Below are 26,941 nucleotides of genomic sequence, written 5' to 3'. Positions count from 1 at the left end.
CTTACAAATTCTAGCCTCCGACACGGGAGGAACCGGTTTTTAAAGCAACACGACTTAGAAACTTAGAAAGCGTTTCCCAATTTTTTTTTTTGGGGGGGGAGAGAACTAACAAGAAACGATAAGAAGTGCGTCTACTGTAAATACCGCGCTGAACTCAATAAGCCGCATGTTTGCTTTCCGCAACACAGGAAGGAAGTAGACGTTCAGCAAGCGTTGGCTTCTCGGGAGAAATGGCTGCAAGCGTGCAGGAGGTTAAGGTAATGTGCTTCTGCTTTTGTTCAGGAATTGCATGTCTTTCCAGGCTACACATAGGAAAGCTACACGGAGCAAAATGTGATGTGAACGCTCGCGTTATTAAACGACACGCGTGGAGGCTATTACCCACGCTACAAGCAAAACGGTTTAGACATAGATGCTGTTTTAATCACTTTTGGCTCTGGGATTTCTTCTTTTTTTTTTTGGGTGATGGTTGTTATGGCACAGAAAAAAAGCTGCAGGCACTCAAATCAGCCGCCGTTGCGGTTAGCCCTATGGGTGCAGTCAGTGCGGTAGACTAAGGTGTAACGTGCAGTTACTTGAACAAAAAAAAAATGACTCAGTGCTTTTTTTCCCCGAAAGAGGTGGAAGGCGCCTCTTTACACGCGTTACGGTTAGCTTGTGACAGACAATGATCATGTTTGCCGGACAAAAAAAATAATTCCTTTGTCCATTTCCGTCCGGCTCTGCAACGCTGCTAAGGTCTTGTTGGTCTGTACAGTAATCTCTTTGTCAGGAAGAGCTTCTTTTCCGCTTCGTGCTCTCGGTAATTGCAGGTGGACTAAACGAAGCATGCTGAAAAAACGTTATTGCCCGTGCTTTACAAATTAACGCATTTTAGGCGTCCGTCAGTCTCAGTCGGGTACAAGCAAGAGTTGGGAAGGCCGGGACGTGCAGTACAAGGATCATACATCTATGGGAAGCGTTAAAAAGAAACGACATCCTTGTATTAGGTTTTTCACGTTGTGTAAATAATGTAAGTCTTCTGAGGCCTGGACATGCGGTGCGCTCATACTAGGCCTCAACTCGGGTTTTGCATTGGTTTTTTTTTTTATGTAGTCATCCAATCGCGACATCCACGATTTGTTGTACAGGTAGTGTACACGGCCGAAACGTTGTTCTCTTTCTTCTTCTTTTTTCAGCATGGAATAAACCTATTACTTGTTCCTTTGCAGCAATACTTTAGTTTTATGGTATTTTATTTTCAAGGGCTACACAGTATCGTCTTACTGTTGAACAACCTGCTGTTTTATTTATCATCTAGAATGCAAGTTTGCTTTACAGCAGTTGTTGTGGAGAGGGGAGGGAATCGGTGCCATTCACCCATGTGTATGAAAGCATTGTGGATCTTTATTGCAAGTTTACTAGCAGTTTTGTAGGTGTGATTTTTACAGCTTGTCTCCAGTGATAATCGGCTGTTGTAGCAAAACAAAAGGCGAACCACAGCTGTCTGGGACGAAGTGCTACATGCCTGTGAGGCAAACTGAGAATTTGCTCAACCCCATGCCTATTTACTGATGCCGATAATTACGCATGGATCCTGCCAGTAGTTCTTTATACACCTCGATAATTACCCGTTGATTTGGGTTTTCCCGTGTTTGACTAATTTAACATCTACAGTACCTAAGTGTGTCATCAGTCATCAGTCACCGCCTTGGTAACCCTGTAGCTCAAGGGTTTACCTTTGCCAGAAATATCTGTAAATCGAAGGATTCGTATTTTATGACAGACGTCAATGAGACGTTGCCTCCCCCCAAGCCTTAAAAAGAAAGATTCTATTATTGCATTACTTTTTACTAACAGGTTTAAGGAAATAAATCAAAATATAAACTGTAACATTTTTAAATGTTGTTTCCTACTTTTACAATATACAAAGGACTTAATTTACAGTAACATCAAACTTATATTAAGGCTACATTGGCCGTCTGATAAGATCCACGGTCTTGTATCTCTTTATATTTGCTATGGCACCTGATTTTGTATGCACAGTTAACTTTGAAAAGAGCCCATAGAAGATGTTGTTTTTCAAAGCTGCCAGATTAAGGAATGCATTAAAGCATGACTTGACATATGTGAATCATTCACAGTGCGCAGTTCTTCTTCTTTATAATTGTACCTTGGGATTGCTGCCAAATATTACCTACAAGAAACCAAAACAGGATAAAAGACACGTTCTTTGGGTTCAAATGTTGGTGATGAACTGGTGCTTATTGGAATAATTCCAGGTTCCTGTGGTCTACTTTTAGGAGGTGTATTATTAAAAGGCTTTTTATTAGGTAAAGATTTAAGAGGAAATTCTGTTATTGAACTCTCTTCAAATGTTTAAAATACAGTCACCTCCAAGGATATCCTGTGTACTTGTATTTGAGACCTAAAGCACGCCACTGAGTAATTATCATTTTATTATATGACTGGTTAAATGTCAGGTTCTGCTTATAGGGTCAGAGGTCCTGTATTGCTAAGTGAATGGAGAACACAAGACAGTTTCTACTCTTCACTGTTGCTGTTTTGAGTTTAAGCATTAAGGGAGAGGACTTGAGGGTGTAATGGCATTTTCCATGTTAGGGATTGTAATCCATTACTGACATTCATGGGACTGCCACCAGCACTATGATTTCATTTTGCGGTATCTCCTTCCAAATTTATGTGCCCTAAAATAGTTTTGTTTGTTCAAAATGTACAGATGTTTTTAATGGGCATTTAAGGAAGTTTTACTGTTTGAATCTGCATGATTCCTTTATTCCAATTGTACAGTCTTCAACTTTGCCTCCTTATTTAAAGTGATGGAAATTTGGGGGCCAAGACGAGATGAAGGCAAAATGATAGTTGCTGTCAGTGCTGTGTGTTTTGATGGATTTTCTTCTATCACTATATGTATGTTATGTATGAGTCACTGTAGTAGTTAGTGGCTTCCTTTCCCAGATTTGCAAAATCAGATTTCCAGGGCATGAGGCTGTGATCACCTGTTTCTGCCAGGTACCAGCCTATCCACCTGTTTTTTCACCTGAAGTGAATCAAGTAAGCTTCATTGCAGACACACCTGACTTTCACTCACCTTGACATTTTTTAGCACCTTAGCTGAAAGCAAGCTGCAGGTTATTTCAAAGGGCGGGCAGCTTCTGCTAAATGGGTGCTTTTCAAGAACTCTCCTTAAGGTAAAAGCTGCCGTCTCAAGTACATTGTGGAACAGGAAGTTTAGAGCAAGTGTTTTTAACCGCAGACACGAATATTGGTAGCCTCTGTCCCATATTATTCACTATTTCTTTAAACATACTGTCACATCCCTTAAAACTGCAACATATTTATAAAGTGAGTCATAAAGTTATTACCAGGAGTTTACCTGTTTTTTTAGCAGGTAGGCAGACATTTTATTGAGCAGAGATGACATGGTTAAATCCATTGTGCTGCTTAGCTTTTGTCGTCGATACGGATGATCAACAGGGCACCTGCTGTAAAAGTCACAGTAGATCAATAGTCTAGTAGAGTGTATGTCTGCTGTTGAAAGCAGTATAAGCTGTATATACAGTGTAGAGTAAAAGTATGTCCATCCCCTTGAGATTTTTTGGTTGAACATATTAGACATATTTGACCTTCACCGGATTGTCAGCAAGTCTTAATAGTAGATAACCACATTTCACAAATGACACAAATAATTCTAGTTTGTACTTTTTTTTAAATCATCCAGCTTGTGGCCTCCCCTTTTGCAACAATATCTTGAATTAAATGTTCCCTGTAGGAGCTGATCAGGCTTTCACGTTGCCTCGGAAGAATTCTGGCCCAGTCGTCCTTTACAGAACTGCTTCAGCTCCGTGATGTTGGAGGGCTGTCTTTTAGGCACAGATCTCTTTCAGTCTCGGTGCAGCACCTCTATGAGGCTTAGGTCTCAGCTTAGACTTGGCTGTTTCAAAATCCTAAATTTCTTCTTTCTGGGATGTTATGTCATAGATTTGCTAATGTGTTTTGGCTCATTTTTCTCCTGTTGCATGATCTAGTTTTGGATCAGCTCTAGCTAGCGAGCAGATAGTCTGACATTTTTCTCTGAAATACTCTAGTATGGTATGGAATTTGTGGTAGATTCCATGATAGCAAGGCATCCAGGCCACAAGGCAGTGAAGCAGGCCCAAACCCCCGTCTACTTAATCGCTGGTATAAGATCCTTCTGTCAGAGTTCTTGGCAGTGTTTGTTTTTTGCCAAATTTGATATTTTAAACCACAAAATCTTAAAAGAGAATGTGTCTGCTGTCGTGAGGATTTGACACCAGCAGTTCATTGTGAAATATCTTTGGCTGCCCTCCACTTGACTGGCTTTTATCAAACCAGGTTTTGGTGTGGCAAGCTGCATTCAAGCTCCCTACCTATCTCATGCCACAGCTGTGTCTGTGGTGACAGTTATCCAAGGCATTAAATCATTACACTGAGATTCCCCACTATCTAAAAATACCTTGCACAATGTTTCTTTTTCCTCTTGGAGTTGTATAATTTTGATTAGGAAAGAAAGAAATTATTGTGTGGTTTGTGCTTTCAGAACATTAAATGCAGTCATATGTGACATCCAAGCTTGTGAGTATTAGCTGAAGTATCAGAATGAGGACTCAGGAACACTGACATAAAATGTCTTAAACCTTATTCGTCCGCTGTTCATTTGACTATGCTTTCTGTTCTGGGCTGAATCAGGTCTTTGTTAATGATCACAACAGGCCCTTAAATCCCAGCGGACCATTCCTGGTAGTAGCTGGAAAGAGATCTGCATTTGTTTGTCTTTATTCCAGAACTTTCCTCTGCAATTTCCAGACTTTCTATGTGACCTTATTACATACTGGGATGAACACTATCTTTAAGCGTGCATAAAAGAAAATACATCAAGTTATTCTTTCTGCGTGAAGCACCTGAAAGAGGTACACACTTTACAGGCCTTTGCTTGCAGTGATAGAATGGCTTGTCCCTCTGAAATCATGTAATTCTTGGCTTCATATTTTTAGGCTCTGATTGTTCTTGAGCGTTATTGAAGTTTATCGCTAACATTTGGTTTTAATTTGGGTGTCGCCTTTCAGTCACTGTCAGGTTGGAGTGTTTACTTTTCTGCAGACATTTGTTTTAAACTTGCATGGGGGTGTTATGATTCACCCATGTAAAGACGAGTTCCAAGGAACCACATATGCAAAACATTATAGACCCCCTGATGTATTTCACAGTGCGCGAGAGTGAGAAACAGCCCCATATTGTTTTACGTTTTTTTTCCCCCCAACAGAAAATACTAGAAAATACTGGTGGCTCTTGAACAGCTGTGTGCTGCTTCTCGGGAGAATTAGGCTCACAGCTGGTGGAAGGAACAGCACAGCCCAGCTCAGCCTGGTTGTATCTAGACTACTGGATTTATCTGATCTACTGTGGATACCTTGACCATTTCAGCAACTCAGGAGCCCTGCCACAAAAGACTGAATTCTAGTTTGGTTTTAAACTGTGTCTTTATAAACAATGGAAATCATTTTTCAACACAAATGTTATCCTAATTTGCTGTTTTGCTCCAAAAAGTGTTTTCTATTTAAAAAAAATCCAGAACAAAAAATGAATGAAATGAACAAATGAAGTGAATGAAATAAAAATGAACAAGTATACAGTGGGTGCAGAAATATTGACTCCATTGAATTTTGCCACATTTTGTTGTGTTGCAACCAGAAAACCCGTTACACTTTTTACATTTTTTCCCTTAAGATCCATGCTACATCCTCTACAATATCACTGTGTTTAAAAGTTTGGAGCTAAAAAATGAATTAGTTAAAAATAAAATCCCGAAAAATCTTCATTGGAAAAATATTCACCCCCTTAGCATTCAGTCCTTGATAAGCTCTGCCTCAACCTTCAGAATTGGTGATTTGACCATATGTTGATTGGAATCCACCTGTGTGCAATTAAAGTGGAAGACCATTTAGATTGAACATGCATGTCTTTCTAAGGTTAAATACACCTGTCTGTGTTACAGGCACTCGTCAGGTGAGGGATATAAAATATTTCACTGCACTGCGTATCCCACAGAGCCTTGTTAAATCAATTATCAGGAAGTGAAGGAAACTAATAAAAAAACTCCTCAGAACCTTCGACAACCAGGTCATCTGCCAAATCTCAGCAGCTGGGCAAGAAGGACTTTGGTCAGAGAAGCAGTCAAGAGACCAAAAACAACCCTCAGAGACCTACAGTGTCTCATAATTGAGACGGGAGGAACTATGAGAGAGTCAATGAGAGCTCATGGACTCCACAAACCTGGGTCGTATGGTAGAGGGATGAGGATGAAGCTGTATTTGAGAAAAGCTCACACAAAGTCCTGTGTTGAATATGTGTATAGGAGTCTCTGTAGCAATGTGGAAACATTTTGTGGCCTGATGAGACAGAAATGGAGTTATTTGTTCTAAATGCCAAAATAAGAGCATGGCTTGTCAAAATAGAAAGCAGATCCTGGAGCAAAACCAGGACCGTCTGCAAAAGACATGTAACTGAGACGGAGAGTCATATTTCAGCAGGCCAGTGACCTTAAACATAAAGCCCAGGCAACCCTTGAGTAGCTTGAAAAGAAGAAGGTGGGAGTCCTTGAGTGTCCTAGTCAAAGTCAGGCTCAAAAACCCACAGGAAATTTGTGGGAGGAACTCAAGATTGCAATTGCAACCAGAACACCGGCTCTCCCCTAGTAACATGCAACAGCTGGAGAGATTTTGCAGGGAAGACAGGGTGACAATTTAAACCGGCAAGATGTGAAAAGCTGGTTACAACACACCGCAAAAGACTTGAGGCTGTAATTGCTGTAAAGTGGGAAGTAATTAAATATTAAATGCATTAGGTCTCAGGGGGGTGCATACTTGTCCAAGCTGGATTTTTCTGTTTTCTGTTTTACATAACATGTTTTACGCTCCATCAAAATGTTAAGTATGTTTTTTTTAATCGTACAGAAAAAAATCCTGTTTAAATGTGTTGCAATTTGAGGTTTTAACAGACATAAATTGGTAGAAGTCCAAGGGGTATCAATACTTTCTACACCTACTGTATATGAAACATATGAACTTACTTTGCTTTTTGCTACTTAAACTAAATGTTTTTTTTAATACCCAGCATTTCTTTTATTTATGATTCTGTGTGGGTTTTTATTATTATTTCTTAGTAAATTCTTTTTCAGGCCAAAGTAGTTCCTTGGAAGACTTCAGAACTTGGCTTTAAGGCACTGTGCTGATGGTGTTTTTCCATGAAACAAGTTGGAAAGCCTGTTTTTGCCAATCTGATCTAAAGGTTTTCAAGTCTTGGATTAATCCCTGATGGTAATAGCAAACATGTATTTTGTATTAATTCCAGAAGGCAGCTGCGTCAGCATGCGTAAGCTGCAAAGGAACAAGTAAAGGTTTATTCCACGCTGGAAGGAGAAACAAAAAAGTTTATTTTCTTCTCTTTTCAGCATGTGTTTTGTGTGCTCTTCTGTTTATTCAAGTATTTAAACACACCATAAAACTGTGATCTTAAATATCCAGGAGTCGAGAAAATTTCCACTTTAGAGTTTATTCTATTTCAAGGTCTCGTTGATGAAGTGTTTCTGTACAATTTGTTTCATCAGATTGGAATTATCGGAGGTTCTGGACTGGATGATCCAGATATCCTGGAGGGCAGGATTGAGAAGTATGTCGACACACCCTATGGAAAGGTATATTGTATTGTTTTTTAAGCATCTAAAATGTTCTCAAATTCTGCGATACAAAGGACAAATCAGTTACTGGAGTTTAGAAATTTAGAGATTTCCGTCACTTTTAAAACTTTCATGTATTTATAAAGCTTTATGAGGAGTCTGTTTATAGATGTGTTTACACATGTGTTCAAACTAAAGCATAGAGTTCCTTCTGGAATATATAATGCTTTATTATTTAAGTCACTGATATGCGAGAAAACAAATTCTGATAACAATTTTGATCAAGTGCGAAGAGCTAGGAAGATCTGAGGTGATGAAATATTTAATATATTTGTTTGGCTTATAGGCTTGGTTTCTTGAGGATACCATTAAAAGACAAAGGTATGACAACCTTCACAGAAGCAGAAGACTGGCAAATTTGCATTGTACTTATTGACCATATACTTATAATGCTGTTTTTAAACATTGGAATTTGCCTTTAAGAACTTGCAGCACACTTTGTAAAGAAACGTATGACGGGCTCCCCTTCAAACTGTTTTTGCAAAGGAATGTGGGAATTTGATATTTATCTATAACTGTGGCTAGAACTCACTCAGTAACCAATCTCAGCATAAGGGATTGATTTAGACTTTTTGATGTTGAAGAAAATAATAAAAAATAGAAGATATTTTAAACTCCAAAAGAAAAAATCCTTTCGCAAATGTGAAGCAGGGTTCGTAAAACCAAATTGCACAACATGTTTGTTATTCAAAACTTTAAAGAAGTGTTACGTAAACAACTGATAAATCTGAGATTGTAGAATATTGGCTGTGACAAGTGTTTTTCAGATAACTTGTGAGGTGTTTTTTTTTTTTAATTTCATTCAAGTGAGACAGATATGGTTGCAGATTGGGTACTGTTATCTTGCTTGAAAGGTTCAGTTTTGTTTACCTGTCAGGGAATGTTCTACACGGACAGCTTAAAGGAATTAAACCCTTTTAGTCTTGAACAGAGAAGATTATTTGGCAATCCTTTGGCATGAAAAATGCAGTTTAACTCCAATTTATTATTTTTATCTTAAATAAATTTAGCCCTTCTTGTTATTCGGTACTCCTAAACAGTCCTGAACCCAAGCGCATTAACAAATTAATGAATCAACATAGAATAGAATAGTTTAATGTAGTTGATTGTTTTGAAGAAACACCATTGGAGAAACGTGTCTAAAAAACTGAGATTGGGGTGTTAACAAGTTTGAGATTCACTTAATTTGAAGTCTTTCTTTAATGTTAATAACCTCTGATGGTGGATTGTATTAGGGATTGGATGCTAGGCTGTTTTTCTCTGCAGTTCATGTTAAATTACTGGAAAAATGTCCTGTGGTTCTGGTGTGAGATGATCTTCAAGAGCAAGAACGTGAAAAAATTGTAAAAGGCCAGAAAAGCAGGAATAAAACACAAAATCTAGTTTTAACCTTTTGCCTTCAAAGTTACCACTCATTGCTAGGCTGCGATAATTTCCTGACTGGACCCACGGTGAATCTTCTTCAAGCGTAATTAGTTTAATAGCTGTAACACAAGCTTGCTCATGCAAGTCCAGTTTTTGGGGATTTGATTTGGATTTGAGTGTCACCAATGTCAACTCCCCAACAGTGTGTATTTACTTGATTTCTAATAATACATTAAGTATTTCATAATGCAAAAGGGTAATTTCAGAAATAGCTTTCAGTTCCATTTCAGAATAGCCTTTTTTTTGTGAACCCTTTAGAATGTTCTGAATTTCTGCATAAATTTGACCTAAAATGTTATCAGATCTTCATCTAAGTCATAAAAATAGATGAAGAGAACCCAATAAAACAAATAATGCACAAAAGGATCTACTTTTTCATTAATTTATTGATCAAAATGATCCAACATTGAATGTCGGAAAAACTATGTGAACCTGTACACATACCTACAACCTACAAACTTTCTAGCACCACTGTATGTGGGATTATATTGCACCATTGAGCTTCAGGCATGGATTGGGTGGAGTTCCTAACTGAAGAATCAAGCCTCATTAGTAATAGAGCTGGTGATAGCTTTGGTGCTTGACTAAGATCTTGCAGCATTTTACAATAAATGTGTTTAATGCGACAGCATAATAACAGCACATCACTTCCAAGGTGCTCCCACTGCTGCTGCAGAGTCTCTGTAACAGTAGGTTACGTTTGGCCCGAAGTCGAATATAAGGTAACAGATTGGCGAATCTAAAACACAAAAATAGTTGACGGGTTTTTTTTTTATACCCAGGTGTTATCACACCTTGGCTCACAGCTATGAACCCTGTAACTGCACAAGGGAGAATGACAAAGTGTGGGCCAACGCCTCTGATCCCACCCACGTTTGAGCCACTCCCCTTTCAGTGCCTCACAGGCACCAAAGCAGCACCGCTGGAGATTCTGCACTGATCATATGAAACGCACGTCCCTCATCGATGGCATTGCACATCTGTACATTTCCAGGAGCCCAAAGGGATCTCATTGTGTCGCCCAGAGAGATCTGGCTGACTAACCCCAACCCTCTTTGGCACTGAGTTTTTGTGCCAATACGTGGGGAATCCTACGTTCATAGGACCCAACCTCTATTCTGGCAAGTCTCTTTATCGCTTGAGCAACCCCTGAGACACCTTCTTTTTTCCATATTTGAGTACTGATTCTTCCCAGTGCTTAGTACTGAAGTCCCTAGGTGATGTTCGTCAGGTTCAGTAAGGGAAAACCGCACATACTGTACGACTGCAAGACTAAAGAAAGATGGGTTTTAGAGCACTAAATGTATTAAAATAATATGATTCCAAAGTATTTTCTGTGATTGTATGTAGAAGGGGGAATATTGATGGACGTCACTGGAAATGTTGACTGCACAATTGGAAGAAATGAGAATTAGTAAGAGGGGGATCAATGTGACTTTCCTCTGTTTTTCAGCCATCAGATGCTCTCATAGTAGGGAAGATTAAACATGTGGACTGTGTCCTGCTTGCAAGGTAAGAAACTTTGGATTACCAATAATGATATTAAATTATTACAGTTACAGGGCTTGTTTAGCTGTATTTGTAAGTGGAAGGTGTGAAGATATAGATTCTACTCCTAGACAAATCAGTTTAATATTTTCTCTGCAACAGAAATATACTGAAAACACCATGAATGCCACAGCCGATTAGCTGTGTTTTCTATACTTTTTCCCATTTCTTTGGCTCTCAGCGCCCCCTTGTGGTGTATATAGGGAACTTGCACGTCCGGTTAAAGTGCTTTTACTGTGCGATTTGAGCGAGCAGGTTAGACTTCAGGCTCACAGGCGCAGGAATATGACGTACATAACAGGGTTTCCACTGCCCAACACAAAGTTAGTGTTAACATTTCATCACGCCGGTGTCCTCTTTGGTTAACTGAATCAATTTACAGCTACTATGTACTCTTATTACCGTTTGTAATACCTGCTAGTCACACAGTATTTGCAGTTTTACATGTGGTTTCCCTTTAAAGGCATGGCAGGCAGCACACCATCATGCCGACTGACATCAATTACCGAGCGAACGTCTGGGCCCTGAAAGAAGAGGGCTGCACTCACCTGTTGGTGACCACAGCCTGTGGGTCACTCAGAGAGGAGATCCAGCCTGGGGACATTGTCATTCTTGACCAGTTCATTGACAGGTAGGCCACACAGCCATGGAGTTTACAGTACTAACTTCTTTATAAGCATCTGTGAATCTCCTGGGCGAAATTGCAAGAATATTGGGATATTGGAAGACAGAGACAACATCAGCAGGCAGTTACACACTGGAGATGTTTAATGGAAGACGTTTTGATAATGCTTCTGACATCTCGTAGGTAGTGTTGGTGTCTGGGATCGTTCTGAATGAGCTTTTCTAGTATATTTTATTGGGGATGAAATGTCTCCTATTGGCCATTTTTAGAAGAATCTCAAAGGTGAGCTGGAAGAATCGGGGTCTGATCCAAGACTGCCTGGATTGTAGATTTAATTGTCCGGCTTGGAGATGGGAGATATGTCACAGCCTGGAGGCTGAGCTGCTCACTGCTTGCTGCTGAGCCAGTGTCTGACCGTCCCGTCCTCAGGCTGGTTCATGGACTTCGGTTTTACCAGGTTGCACAGTCTGGCAGGAGAAGGAATGGTTAGAAACTAGTTTTCGGTGGGAGTGCGCAGGTATTGCCTCTCCTGTGTTACAGGTCCCAGTGACATTATCTTGGGATTACCATAACACTGTGATTGCTTGCCCCTTATTAATTTAAATAAAGAGCGCAGCATAGTCTTACAGACAAAATAAACTAACCTCTTCTAACATGACATCTTATTTGTACCTGAAACAAAGTTAACATCCGCAACTGAGAATTGTCATTGTTACCAGCTGTGCCTCTACATAAAGTCAGTCTTCACGTCTCTTCTTATATAATATAAAACACTCCAACATCACATCTCTCTCTCATCCTAGCGTTAATCCCACATCAGCAGGGTCCGCTTGTCGGGACGCCCGGCTCCATTTGGTGGTTTGAACCAAATCTTTGAGCTGACGTTGCCATTAAATGCGACCGAAAATACTCCAACCGGCTAAAACACTCCAACATCACATATAACAGTTTAATGAACTCCTAGATTTTAACAAGAATTTAATGTTATGCACAGCAAATAAATTATTATTCAGCTGTAAATAAAAAGTATTAAGAGGAGACAATTAAGTAACTTAAGTGTTTTTATTGAGCCTTGTTTATTTAAACAGAGCATAGCTTAGTAACCAATCTTCCGTCTGCTTCCCTAACTGAGACTTTTCAGTCTCCAGCTGCTCCATAGAAAATAGAAGGAAGGGCTAAATAACCAGCATTACGATACCCTGAATCGGATCTCAGCTACTCCTTACACCAGGCTGTTGCAGAAATGTTTTAATGAGAAATACTTCAGCACTTGCCTCTTCTAAAGAATTTCTGAAACGTTTCTGGCATCTACTGCCCTACTGCAGAGGAGGAATAACATAACCAGTTGTGCCACAATTCAATTCATTTCAAAGACAAGCTGTACCGGTCTTAAATATTAGCAAAACTTTGTGTTTGCAGTACAGGAAAATAAAATGTGACACCAACGATTACAATTAAGAAATTCCCAGACCACACCTCAGATTACAACAAAGAAGATCTCGCCCCGTATTAGAAATGCAGAATATCTGCCTGCTAATTATGAAGTTGAGGTAAACATATAGTCTGCCTGTTTAAAAGTGTTTTCTAGTACAAACTCAGAAGAAGAAATTCAACTGTTGAACATGAACAACACATCACACCCAAAGAAGGCTCTACGGCCGAAATATTGTGTTTTCTTTCTTCTTTTTTTCAGCAGGGAATAAACCTATTACTTGTTCCATATAAAACAATGGCCTACTGATATATTCTGTGACCTGGGAAATGTTTGATATTTTCACACATAACCTCCTGGGACACAAATACAGACTATATAAAACAGCACACATCGGTGTAACTATAAAATAGTGATCTAGGTTAAATTAAATGCGGTTTTCCTCCCACACCTTCTCTCATGCGCAGAGTTTGTATGTTCTCTCTGAGTTCACGTGGGTTTTTGCCTGGTGCTCCGAGCTGGTGGGTTAATTGGCTTCTGGTAAGATTGGCCCTGGTGCGAGTGTCTGCCTGTGATGAACTGGCATGTTGACCAGGGGTGTACCATGCCTTGCTTCTCCTGTTGCTTGCTGGGATAGACTCTGGCTTCCTGTGGCCTTGAATCGGCTGAAGTGGTTAAAAATGCACGAATGGGTCTTCTTTTCCTTCTCTTATACAAACATTTTTTTTTTCATCTTAATATTTGCTGACCTGACCCGGATTGTAATTACAGCTTTTTGTTAGAAAAACGTTTTAAAATCCTGCCACTTCTGGAATACTCCAAAAACTACTTTTCTTCACTTATTTTTTTCCCCATGGTGGAGAAGACAACTAGGACGGGCTCAATTGAATATGTAATTATGTTTTCACTGTCTTTTGGTCAAAATATGCACACCTTGAATCCAAAAAGAAAATACATTGTAAATTAAGGAAAGAGGTGATGTTGTGATCAGGAAGTTGTTCTAACTTAAGAAGTGAAAGAATATCTTATCCATCTTATCTTATTATCTTTAAAAGATCCATCCAGGCACAATGTTTAGGTAAAAGAAATTCTTCAGCTGCGTGATCACGACACTGGTGCCTTATCTCAATGGTCCTTTATGGTAAAATAAGACACCCCCAGTGTTCATCAGCAGGAAAGGTTACAGCTGGTGTGATGGAAAAATATTTGTAGTATGTGGACACATTTTCAATAGCCTTGTAGAAGTATGTTAATCTACCGGTTTGTTTTAAGACACAGGTTTCACAAAAATGCAGATTCGATTTTTTTTTTCCCTGGCTATATTTGACTTGCAAACACACCACCGGGTGAATCATGCAAGATGCATCCAGATAATCCAGATATTCTTCTCTATCCTGTCTATCCACAGTGCCCGGCTCTGCTCTTGAGTTCCCTGTTAAGGCTTAGTGTGGTTTTTGGGACTGGGCAAATTAACTCTTACTGGTAATCACACCCAACCAAGTCTAGGAAGCAGCCTTCTGAGGAAAGCACCACCGGAAATGGATGATTTTTAAATAATTGGAAAGGTTTTCAGTTCTCTTGGCCCACGTCTGGCACGTATGGAGGAAGGAATTCTTAGAAGGACAGATTGCTACTTGTCACCTGCGATCTGCATTCCAGTTGCCAGCCCTAAATTTTGCACGTAAAAATCGGAACAGCAGTGTAAATTAGTGGGCCCCTACAGGACCTGGAATTCACCTACCGGTCTACCAGCAGTTGGACTTCTGCAGCACTATTGCCCATCGATTCACAAACGGTGTCTAAAGCATCATTTCAAAACTGTCCCATGAATGCCCAGTTGAGTTCAGATCCAGTGGCTGAGAAAGCCGTGACATGCGGAGAACATCAGTCTCAGCTCTTTGTGAGCACGCATGCTCCTGGGAGACACCCCTCCTGATAGGAAAGACATGCTGCAGCAGGGGGTGAAGATGATCACTCGATACCATATAGTAGTGACTAGAACTGACACTGCATACTAAAGGAATTTGTGCACCCAAACCAATCCAGGAAAATGAGCCCTACAGCTTTACACAACCCTTAACTATTGGAACCAAGCACAGAGGGTTATAGAGGTCTCTAGTTTGGCACCACACATCCACTTGTCCAGTTCGATTTTTTTTTTAACGACCTTACTTTTTTTATTGGTGCTTTAAATTTCTGCGAGGTTTGGGTTTCTCTTTCTGTACGCAGAAGGTTGAAGCGTGGAAAATGAAACGGAAACCTGTAAATGGTGACCTTCAGCAGCACAGGTGTTTTATAAGGCCGTCAGGTGTGATGACTAAACGAGAAAGCTATGTAAACAGCTGTTCGGGTTCCGCCTTCAGGTGAGCTTTGTTTAAACCTCCCTCACACTTGCTTTCATGAACGTGCTCCGTCGGCCGTGTGGTCTGTGTCTTTGTACTTTTTTCTGTCTTCTTTTCTTCTCTCTTCTTTACAGTACAGAAAATTGAATATTGGGCTGAGGTCAGATTAAGAGCTTTGGCTGTTCCCTTAATACATCAGACCATTTGTCCATGTGACTCTAGGCCTCCGAGGTCACTGGGTTCTGTGTAGTTTCTTGATTACGGATGAATCGCGTATAATTAAGGAAGCTTCAAAATCCCTGTGAGGAACCAAATACCACGGAAGTTGCATCTGCCATTCTTCCCTGAATTGTTATTAATAACCTTCTCGGTGCAAAAATGTCGTATATTAATAATGTAGGTCCACATGGTGGCGCAGTGGTTGGCTGCCTTGCGTTCTGGACCTGAGCTGCATGATCTCCCTGTTTTTGTGTGCCCTTGCTCCAGGCACTCTAGTGTCCACCTACAGTCTAAAGACATACCGGTAGGTTAAGTGACTTCTGGGAAAATTGGAGCTGGTGTGAGTGAGCGTCTGTGTCTGTGGCTCTGTCCTGCGATGGTCCCGTGCAGGGTGTACCCGCCTGTTCCCAACTGGAAGAGGCTCTGGCTCCCCCGTGATCCCAAACTGAACGAAGCCGTTAGAAAACGGACAGATTCATAATGTGATACGGACTATACTCGTGTCAGGATCCTAATGGACTAGCTTAGTGGGGGGGTAAGTGCTCTGGCCCTAAACGATTTACTAAATTAATATAGTTTTCAATATGAAGAGGCAGTTGTCAGAACCCACCTGGCATTTGATTTAAATTTCTCCACCTGATCAAATGGCTGCCATCCTTTGGAATCAATAGGATCAACTGTAGTCAGGTGTCATTCATCCTGACAATATTCATTATAAAGACAAATGCATCATTCCAGTTTACTTCTCCGTATTGCTGATGCATGAGTTAGTTCATATCTAACTCATCTTGAGCAGTACTTTCCCATATGTTCATGTAAATTGTATGATTGGTCATATTTGTACCCACATTCTAAATAAATATGTGCTCTTTTGTTTAGGTGCCCTAACATTTGAGTCAGTGAACATCTTTTGCATTATTATGCTTTGGTTTGAGAAAGACGTTGAAATGTTCACGAGCTACTGACTACCTATGAATATTTTTCTCGGTGTGTGTGCAAGTTTTATTTCTCCAAAACAATGGAAATGTTTCAATTCCATTTTCTGTTTTGTGATGATGTGTCTGGGCCTCTGTACTGACAGTGAGTGGCGAAGGCTTGTTGTTCTCTGTGACAAGCTGCCAAATGTTTGAATAGAGATGCCACCATCTAGGTGCATCTTGTAGGGATTTTGAAGAGCTTTGTGAATGAAAGACCTCTGGTGATGTGACAGACAAAACCATTACAATAAGCTGTACTATAGAACTGATAAGGCACTGATAAACAGTATTAGAAAAGTAAAGTCCTGTATGTTGAATAAGCTTTTTTCTAATATATTTTCCTTTAAAACAATCAAAGTCCATAGAAAGTCTTCATGCCAGTCCATGAGTTCAACAGAGAGGTAAACAGTACTTTAGTCTATCCGTTTATGTAGCATAGAACGCGAAACCGAACAACAAGGGAAAAAGTGTATAGTTAGCAGCTGTTTAACCATATGCTGGCCAACAAACAGAAGTTGACTGGAAAAAATAAAGGAAGAAATATTTCCTTTATGCATCGGTGCTGATTTAGGAAAGCATTCTGTTGTTTGCCTCCGTTTTTGTTGGTTTCAGTTGCTGTTACAAGCCGTGACAAGCATTGTGCAGCTCGCAGTGGAGCTACATGTTGGGACTTGTTCTGACTTGCTGCACTGCGTGTGACTGCATATTTGTTAAGGGTTAGCGAGTGGTGTGATTTCACGTCAGGCTGGTTCCTTCCATCTGTGTGTTTTTTTTTATAAAGACGGCCTTGTGTTGCAGCGCCCTTTCATTGGACCGATTTTATATGAAGAATTCCAAGTTTAAAATCCCACAAAGGCTTGTTGCAACGCTTTTGTACGGTTGGGTACTTGCCCAGTCAGGAGTTTTATTTAGGTTTGGTTTAGGCAGCCTGGGTACATACAGGTGTTGGAACGTCACGTGTACTTTGATGTTCAAAGACATGTATTGGCGTTTTAGAATCTAGCATGAGAATCCCAGCCTGCTGAACCACATCACGGTGATACACTTTTGGTGATCTGTTTGAGTCTGTGTAGTGCAGAGCCTTGAAACAGACACTATCAACTGTTGTAAACAAATTCAGTGGGCTTGGATGCATAACCACTGAGCAAGGTTTGTGCCACATGTGTTACAGACCACCAACCTTGCATCACAGTATGAACTGAATATTTCTTTGGATCGCTGATATTGCACTTGTTACAAGTCTTGCAGGTTATTATTACTGCATTGTTGTAAGCTGTGGAAAGAATGTTGGTAAATTTACACTTACCCTGTCTGGATATATGGTTATGACTCCTGGAAAATGACCTTTTACAGTTGGCTCATCGGGAAAGTAGCACAGCGGCAACATATCAACCATATTATCTTGGTACTGTAGGTAACGGCAGAGTTGGTTTTTGTTTCTCCTGCTGAGGCCTGGTATTAAACTTTAACCCTGTGCAGATGCCAGCTCATTTGTTCAGTGCTCCTCACCAGGTTGGTCTTCTAGTCCTGCTGTTGCTGGAAAGAACCCTGACAAGGGTGCGAATCTGTGCAGTCTGGGTGTAGATGGAATTTGGCAGAAACCCGTCCTTTTCTGGCCCACCACTTTTGTTGTTGAAATTACTTCATACTTGCCCATCCCAACATGTGGAACTGAAGCATCTTTTCTCCATCAGCCACAGAAAGCCCAAGCAAGTGCTCACCTCTGAGCTACAGCGTATTGTCTAGACTAAAAGGGAGATACAGGGCAGCAAAGCAGGGTCTCTAACATTCAAGTCTTTGTTAGAGTATTTTTAGAAAGCTAGCCTGCTTTCTCGGTTTAGGAAGGGCAATTTCAGAGCTGGGAACTGGATGCAATGTAGAAAATATGACAGAGGGCTATCTTCGAGGGGGTCTCAGGTGAAATGTTACAGCACGTTAATGCTTTTAGAAAACTAAGAGCACATCTTAACAGCTGATACTTAGGAAATAAATTTATGAGGAGCACAAAACAATTCTCAGTCTCGTGGGCCGCAGAGACATGACACCTCGTTTACTGCTAAAGATTGTCTACTCATGTTCTCCTCGGTTCTGCGTTTTTTAACACGCTCACAGTGGTAGGGGTGGGTATGGTTAGGGCTGCGGTGCTCTGCTGCTTCCCTTTGTCTTTCTCAGGAGCGTTTCTACACAGTGAAGCTGCCTCTGAGAATCTTTGTGCCCCTGTACAAACTCAGTAGCCTGACCTGGAGTGAATCTGGGCGTGCCAGGCACTAACCAGTCAGACGCGTGTGTGTGGTAAAAGACGGTTGTTGCTGAGCGCTCTCACCCGTTGCACCTCTTGTTAAGCTTTGGGAGTTTTCCATCTGCCTTTCCCAGCCTTCAGCCCTTGAACTAAAAATACCAGGAATCACGACAACTTTACTGGAAACAATGCAGTAGCGTGGATTCAGGATGTCCCCAACTAGGAAGCATTTTCGACACTGCCTCACTCACATATTTTTGTCTCTTTTTTCAGTTGCCTTAAGAGGAAATAAAAGATGGGCTAAAAAAGATTTTAAAATGGCAGGGTTCATGTCAACAAGCAAGGCTTCCTGCACGTGATTGTATGTACGCTGAAAGTCCTTTTAAGATCAAAGTCTCTTTTTCAAGTGAGACCTGGTCAAAAAGGTGGTAAGAAGACAGTTGCACCACATACACTGAAGTTAACTCAAAAAGAATACAGTAAATAATGGCTACATGATACAGTATGATATTTTATACTGGCTTTCTGATTAGATAAAAATGAGAATTTTGATTTTGGTGGACAGAACATCAAGAGAAATGGTTATTCGGAAAGTCTGCATAGAAATTACCTTTCAGAACTGAATATCATGAAGCGTTATTCTTCTCTCCTTCCATAAACTGGAACTTTTTCTCCCTGTACGTTCTTTTTCCCTTTGTATAATCGGTCTTACTGGCCCGATCATGTAATGTCATGAGAGGAAGAGTGTTTTAATAATAATAATAATAATAATAATTGCTTACACTTATATAGCGCTTTTTCTGGACACTCCACTCAAAGCGCTTTTACAGGTAATGGGGACTCCCCTCCACCACCACCAATGTGCAGCATCCACCTGGATGATGCGACGGCAGCCATAGTGCGCCAGAACGCTCACCACACATCAGCTATCAGTGGGGAGGAGAGCAGAGTAATGTAGCCAATTCATAGAGGGGGATTATTAGGAGGCCATGATTAGTAAGGGCCAATTGGAAATTTGGCCAGATGTTGAACGTGGGCTTGGGACCACCTGATAAGGAAGGTTTTTACAGAGGCATGAGCTGCCCTTTAATCATATGTCTAACAGAGTTCTAAACTTCATTAAATATTTTTTTTCCAACCAGGGACAGAAATTTTATGAAATTCCCAATATTTTTGGAGAGTCCTTATGCCGGTTTAGTTTGTGATTTCTCTGCCTTTGGAAAGTATTAAATGAGTATGCCCGGCCTTGTTTTGGACATATTCATTCTTTGCCCTGCCACAATACTGTGATTTGGGCTTCAGACGTGTTCACGGTTCACCAGTTCATACTGGAACGGCTGTCTTCCTTTACTCTCAATTCCTGTTAAACTTCATATTTGTTTCCTCATGTGTGTAAAACCTTATTCACACCTCACTTTGTTTAATGGATTTTTAGAATGAGTCATGGAGACGTTTTTTGGCTTTCAGATTCCAGGTGGAGGTTTAAAGACTCTCTGTGCGAATTTTTCCCGGCCCCTCGCATGGATATCACGGGAATTGGACTGCAGCCCTTTTGAGCATTAATGAAGGTGGCCACGAACCTGGTGGCCAGTTAGTGAACCTGGCCTTGTTTTCCGACCTGGAGCCTGAGGATTTGACATGACTGTCATTTTAAAAACTGCCACCACAAGTGACGTTACTTTTCTTCGCAGAACCACAAAGAGGCCCCAAACCTTCTATGACGGGAGCCCCACGAGCCCTCCAGGAGTCTGCCATATCCCCATGGCAGAGCCTTTCTGCACCAAAACACGGCAGGTCAGTGCCGTCCTAACGCTCGTAAGAGTGTTTATTTTGATACTTGTCCCAAAACCACTGTAATTCGCAACCTGAAACTATGTCATCTACATTTTATACTTTAGGGCCTTGGATAATTTTTTTTTTTATTTTTTTTACCCAAGGGACAAGAACAAGCTGGCTATTTTGGTATATCTTTATGGTGTAAGACAGAAATTTGAGAAAAGATGGATGATATTCTTAACTTCTGCTGTATCCCTTTGGGCGTCAGGTGCTGCTCGAGGTGGCAAGGAACCTGGGAGTGAAAATCCACCCAAAGGGCACGGTGCTGACGATCGAGGGGCCCCGTTTCTCCTCCAGAGCCGAGAGCCTCATGTTCCGGCTCTGGGGCGCCGACGTCATCAACATGACCTCGGTCCCCGAGGTGGTGCTGGCCAGGGAGGCGGGCCTGTGCTACGCCAGCATCGCCATGGCAACTGACTACGACTGCTGGAGAGAGCACGAAGAGGCCGTGAGTACAGCTCTCCGTTACAGCGCCCTGCCCGCCTGTGGTTTACTTCCTAGGCCGTGCTCCAGTGTCCACCCTTGCAGTCGCGAGGCCCACATTCGCGCGTTCCCAATCCCAGTCCTGAAGGCCCCCCCACACCTGCTGGTTTTTTCGTTTCCAGCTGAGCTTCCTTACTGGAGTGAGGCCTTCATCGAACTGATAAACCGCTTGACTGGAGCATTTGCAGTTCCTTCTGCAACTGGAGAGTTTGGGATTTGATTTTAATTGGGAAATGCGGTAGTGAAAAGGCTCCCTCCAGAAGGCTGGCAAATCTGAAAGCATTAATTTGCACAGTTCAAAATAATCCTGTTTTTTAGTCAATTAGAAATTCAGTGGTATAAAGTCAACCCCACTGAGCCCTTTATGCGTCTTTCTCTGATGTCCGCAACGGAGCAGACTCCGCTGAAGGGAATTACCCCAAATCCCTTGCAAAATGGTGACGTTTCATATTTTAACGTATCGAAGCGGAGTGATGTTCCCATGGAGAAGAAAATATTCACGTGTCAGAAACATTTAGCTTCTTTAAAGTTGAAAAACTCCTGATATTTTATGGAAAAACAAGCAATTTCATTGAGCTGCTTTCAATTCATGTGTATTCTAGGTTTGAAGTGTTGACATAAAGCTATTATTTCACTAATCGACTACCCCGTTTTGACTGAGCAATTTTCATTTACTCTGGTGTGTTTTGTATAAGGAGAGACTTTATTAAAGACCAGTATTAATAGTACAAAGTTTGAAAGAACAGAAAGGTTAAACCTAACCAATGAGTGATGTAATTCAGGGGTATCCGAAGACCCTAAAAATGCCTGGGCCCCTTAAGTCCACATGTGCTCTACGTCACAAAAGTGCGGTTCTGGAGAAAGGGCTTAATGTGAGTTCTGGGACGCAGTAATATGTAATAACCAGAGTGCTTGTTTGTTTAGTGGAGTTGGGCTGGGCAATAGTCCGGTTTCAGAGGCATGGGCACTGGCAAAGGCATCTCCTAAGCTGCCTTTTTTAAAACCATTTTTAGTTGGGGCTCCTTTGAAGGAGCAAAATGAGAGAGATTCCCCCCCCTCCCCGCCCCAGCCCACAAGAAAGAGACAAGAGTCTGTTAAGCAGTTCATTTAATGTCATCATCAGAATTGAGCCTCTTGTCTGAGACTGAAAATATGAAATTAAAACATAAAGAAATGCCAAACAAAATGCGCACATAAAGTCCCTACTACTTTAGGCTTATGTGAAGGTTGAACATAATATTTTTTAGTTGTCTGGGCTGATTCTTTGTTGTTCACACACACTGTAGGGAGATTGCCTGACTACAGTAGTTCATTTATCACAGTGTGGGCCCACTGTTGGCTCACAGAAAAAGACGATTGGGTCCTGATGCCCTGTAACTTATTTTAAAATTCATTTCTTTTTTTTTTGCAAACGTTCAAAATGCACCTCTTGCCTTTTTTCTGGAAAAGCACCATGCTTTATGATTTTTTATTTATTAAAGTTTTAATAAACCAGGTGTGCATGCTTGAAATGTCACATGCCTAGCAATGAGAAAATGTATCTGTTGTAGCTGTGCACATTTGTTTTTCCTCCTCCTTTTGGTGGAAACAACCAACTTTCGTGGACTTTTAAAATAATACAAATGTTCACTTCCTGATTTTGCACGTTGAGTATTTTTAATACGTTCTGACTGACGTTGCGATTAAATGTGCATTGCACTCAGTGTCAAAATGTTTGAATCATTAGTAGCCAGCTTTGAAGTAGTAGCCAGCTTTGAAGTGGGTTTTCAGCTGATCCCACAGTCTTGGGGCATTACCTAACTGTTGATAGAGGGAATCTGTACCAGATCGGTAACATCCATTCTATCGAGGTACTCTGGGCATTTTTATGTAGGTATGGCAGTGATGCTTGGAGTCTCTGTGTGTCGGCAATAGCAGGATTCTGCCCATATTAGCAAAACAGGGTGCCTGGCTCTGTCTTTTTCTGTCCAGCCTGCTTCATCCACTCCTCCAGTTCGAATTGGCCTCATCATCATTGTAGTTGAAAACGGGGAAAATAAATGGAACAAGAGGACAGAAAATAACAAAACCAAATTGAATGTTACCCAAACACACATCAACAGCACCCTCATTCCAAAAGAAACTGTGCTTTGTTTAGAGAAGCATGGTGTATAACATTAATGATAACATGTGGCAGTGAGCAGTGTTAGGGATAAATGTTTGTGCTCTTGTGGTCTCATTTAATGTTCGAGCCATGCTGCCTAGCTCAAGGGGTGCTCTTACATTCGCTTGAAGTGTACAGATTACTGTACGTTCCAGTGGAACTACTACAGAGTAATGTTTTCCTGTAGTTGTCGGTGCATTTTGTTCCTTTTAATTGAACCCTTTTGTAGATTAGTTTGGAGTTTCTGATTTTCCTCGGCTTCTGGATGTCTGCTGTCAAGGGCTGAGAATTAAAACAAAATGCTTCCTGCACCTTCTGGTAGCTGGTGCCAGCAAAGCCTGAGTCACTACACAGCTTTCCAAGCCATAAAGCCGGTGTCCAGTCTGGCAGAAGACCAACCCTTACCATTTTCAGGGCTTACAAAGAAATTACTGTGTGCTGGTGACTCCAGTGATGTTAGAATGTGAAAATTAAAAACAATATATCAGTGTCTTTGGGGGAAAAAAACAACTGATTTTACCTTCTATGTGGTTGAAGGATGTTAAGTTTGCCCATTTTGAGAGACTTCAGCTTTGTTTTCTGAATTTTAGGTACTTGTTTATAAAAATGTTTGTATTAAAGCAGGGGTTATATTTAAGTAAATACTGTAATATTGTCATTTTAACGCCATCTTTCTCAACATCAGCCCTTGCTGCCAGTTTTTTTGTATCAATATTTGAAGTTCTTTTGTTGTCTGCAGAGCTGGGCTGTCTGTCTTGGCTGGCTGAGTGGTTAGTGCCACCAGCAAACACCTCTGTCTGTGTCTTCTGCTCCACAGACTTCATCCTGATCTTCCTGAGTGGTGATTGTAAAAAGTGGGCAACAGGTCCTCTTGTTAGAAGCTTAAATGAACTACCTCCCAGACTCAATGAGATAGTCTTCAGCTTTATCTGTTTTCCCATCCCAACACAAAGCTTTCTCTCTTTAATGTTTGGTTGTCCCTCTGCAACGTGCCTTGAGGTCAGCCTTTCTCTAGAGGGTCTGTATCACCCTGTACAGTAAAGTATTGTGTTTGAGTGTACAACGTAACTCTCTCATCAGACTCACTTTCATGCCTCTCTGCCACTTAAAGAAGTTCCTTGGCTTCATTCTCTGTCCCAGATTGCAGCTTTGAGTGCGTTTTGTTTTCTGCTGAATACAATTACAAGTATCTACTGGTGCCTTTTGGGGACAGGTCATCCGTTTGTATATAACCCTTGTCGCCAAGCCATTCTGAGGTCTTATTCACACTGTGTTCCGGGACTGGATTAATTTGGTTTGTTTGGTTAGGTTAACTTTTAGCCAGCGGATGAACTGCTAGTTTTTTTTTAATTCCCTGCCGCGGGCACGTTCTTATGAACATTAATATGAAGGAACAAAGTGAGTGTTAGACTTGGGGGGGGGGGAAGGCAAAAATGTTCGATTTTTGGAAGATTCTATATTTGAATAAGTGGAAGTTTGTGAATCCATGTGTAAAAGTAGGTGATCTTGGGAAGAAGGAATGGCTGGCTGGCATTATGTACTGTACGTTGCAAAACATTTTACGGTCTCTTTCACTTCTGCGTTCTTTTGTTGTTCGTAACAAATTTCATCATCGCGAAAACTTTGAAAGTTTCACGCAATGTATATGCAGCCCTCCAGACGTTTTGAGTTATTTCATTCCAATCTCCCGTTTTCAGGTCTGCGTTGACAATGTGCTAAAAACAATGAAGGAAAACGCAAACAAGGCAGCCAGCATTTTACTAACTGCGATACCACACATTTCCAAAACTGACTGGTCCCAAACTATGAAGTGCATGAAGGTAAGTAGACACAGCGATCTGGCTAACAAGCACCAGAAGCCATTGGGATCTAAAACTGCTGTGTGTTGTATTAGCATTTGAAACCATTTTTAGTTGCCAAAGACCGAATTTTCCAGGCTTTTTTATTGGTTTTTTGAAAGCCTTGTCAGGGGCACTTGGGTCAACTATAGTGCAGTAATTTTAAATGAACAAATCTTTTTCTTTTTCTTGAACATAGCAATCAAAGCCGATGATATTAAAGAACAACTTGACAGTCTTGCATTTACCAGTGTCTTCAAATACTTAAGTACAAAGGATTTAACATTTTGTCTGTAGAAAAACGGAAACTGGAACCTGTATGGCCGCAATATGAAAAGTAAATTGACAAGTTATATAGAAGCAGTGCACTAAGATGAGTGTTACACAGCACAGGACATTCATCCCCAGAGATGAATATGAATATAGAAATTGTATAAGGCCCTTTGCAGTTTGTTCCAAATGGGCAGAGTTGAGCAAAAAAACTGACTAATTAATCCCTAAATTTGACAACATCTCAGATTGACACCTCTGAGGTCGTCTTGGTAAATCGTATTCTTGTAACTACATTGCCAAACATTAACACAATTACATTACTGGATATCTCACAGAATCTAGGGAGTGATTGTGCTGAGTCTTTCACTGGATTACTTTTACAATTGAGGTTTGGAACTGTAGCTCATGTTATGCATATCTTACTAATTCATTTATGACTTATCGGGAACCAAGAGACAGCAATATTAAAGAAAAAAGCTAAATAAAAGACAATAAAGTACAGTGATGATGTTCTGGCATCCTACTGTATTTCAAAGAGCAAACAAAGTCAAAATATAGAGTTTTATACTACAAATATTTTCTTTTTAATTCTGTGGAATTCTGTTTTCTTCAATCTAATGAACTATTAGTCTAATGAACATATATATGCTAATATATGTTAATGTAGTATAAAACTGGTTTGTAAAATAATTATTTTAATTATTTTTTTTCAGGCTTCTGTGCAGTGTTCAATAATGCTACCCAAGCACTGAAGTGCTCATTGAAGAACTCACTGAAGGACCATTTTCTGCTGTAATCACTCTACAACAGAATTAACACAAAATAATAACCTCAGAAGTGTGCAGGGTATATGTATTCTTCTTGAGTCATTTATCAGTAAACTGTAAGCAAAGTGCCTGAATTGCACATTTTATGATTGTGCATCTTTCATTTTAATGTATAATCTTTAGCACTTTTCTTTATTTTCTATGTGAAACATTGAACTTTTAAACTGATTGCATGAAACATTATCATTGCACAGTAACTTGTGCATGAGTATGAGAAATTTTATTGAAAATTGGTTGTTTGCGAAAAGGTTAGTAAGGTTAGCAATAAATATCCAAACGTAAATAACTCATGTTCGAATCTCAGTTTGAATAATTAAAAGTCATTCCAATGACTATTGAGAAGCCAACATAGGTATTTACAGCAAGTCACGCTGACAAGTCAAATTGACTCAGTAATGGAGAGTTGGTGTTATCAACAACTTTTTTAATTGCCACTCAGGTTATGGGAAGAGACCACAGATCTTCCTCTTGGAGTTTGACTGACAATTTCTGTTTCCTTTTTTTGAAATACTTGATTTTACAAATAAAGAAGTGTGGCACTGCCAAGTGTTTGTAAGGTCTACAGCTGATTCTGTGCGTGTGTGTGATACAAGATTTTCTGCACGGTACTAGATGCCTTAATTGAGTTTAACGTCTCAGTAGAGTAATGTTCTTGAAAAATGTGTGGTTGGTAAACTTGATTCCCATTTTATGGGGAAAATAGGGTTAGGGGAACTGAACTCACAATTCAATTGCTCAAAACTCACCTTTATTTCTGTAATGACGCCCATGTGGATCAGGTCATTTGGCACGTATGAGACTCTAATTAATGTCACTTTTCCATTTATTACACTCACTCTCACAGCTTTTTCGTTTTCCCTTATTATGTGAAATTAAGATTTGCTTATGCCAAACAAATGACCAGAGGCACCATTACTTAGTCCTTCAAGCAACGTATAAAGCTCTTTAATTTTTTCTACATTCTGAAAATAAATTAAT

General features: G+C 40.4%; 1 protein-coding gene and 1 long non-coding RNA gene across 2 annotated transcripts; both read left to right on the top strand.

The window, feature by feature from the left end:
- mtap (methylthioadenosine phosphorylase) lies at nt 1-26,511 on the top strand. Its single transcript, XM_088603312.1, has 8 exons — nt 1-257; nt 7,628-7,714; nt 10,635-10,693; nt 11,193-11,360; nt 20,255-20,357; nt 20,608-20,847; nt 24,723-24,845; nt 25,850-26,511. The coding sequence occupies exons 1-8, from the start codon at nt 231-233 to the stop codon at nt 25,886-25,888; spliced, it is 846 nt and encodes a 281-aa protein (XP_088459438.1). The 5' UTR covers nt 1-230; the 3' UTR covers nt 25,889-26,511.
- On the top strand, nt 20,854-22,048 carry LOC148677615 (uncharacterized). Its single transcript, XR_015926026.1, has 2 exons — nt 20,854-21,339; nt 21,916-22,048. It is a non-coding gene; the product is annotated as an uncharacterized LOC148677615 (long non-coding RNA).
- Nucleotides 26,512-26,941: the final 430 nt, after the last annotated feature.

This window comes from Lepisosteus platostomus, chromosome 1 (genome assembly GCF_059453375.1).
Source record: "Lepisosteus platostomus isolate fLepPlt1 chromosome 1, fLepPlt1.hap1, whole genome shotgun sequence".
Taxonomy (NCBI): Eukaryota; Metazoa; Chordata; class Actinopteri; order Semionotiformes; family Lepisosteidae; genus Lepisosteus; species Lepisosteus platostomus.
Note: the sequence above shows the minus strand (reverse complement) of the source record. Positions and strands in the feature narration are given on the sequence as shown.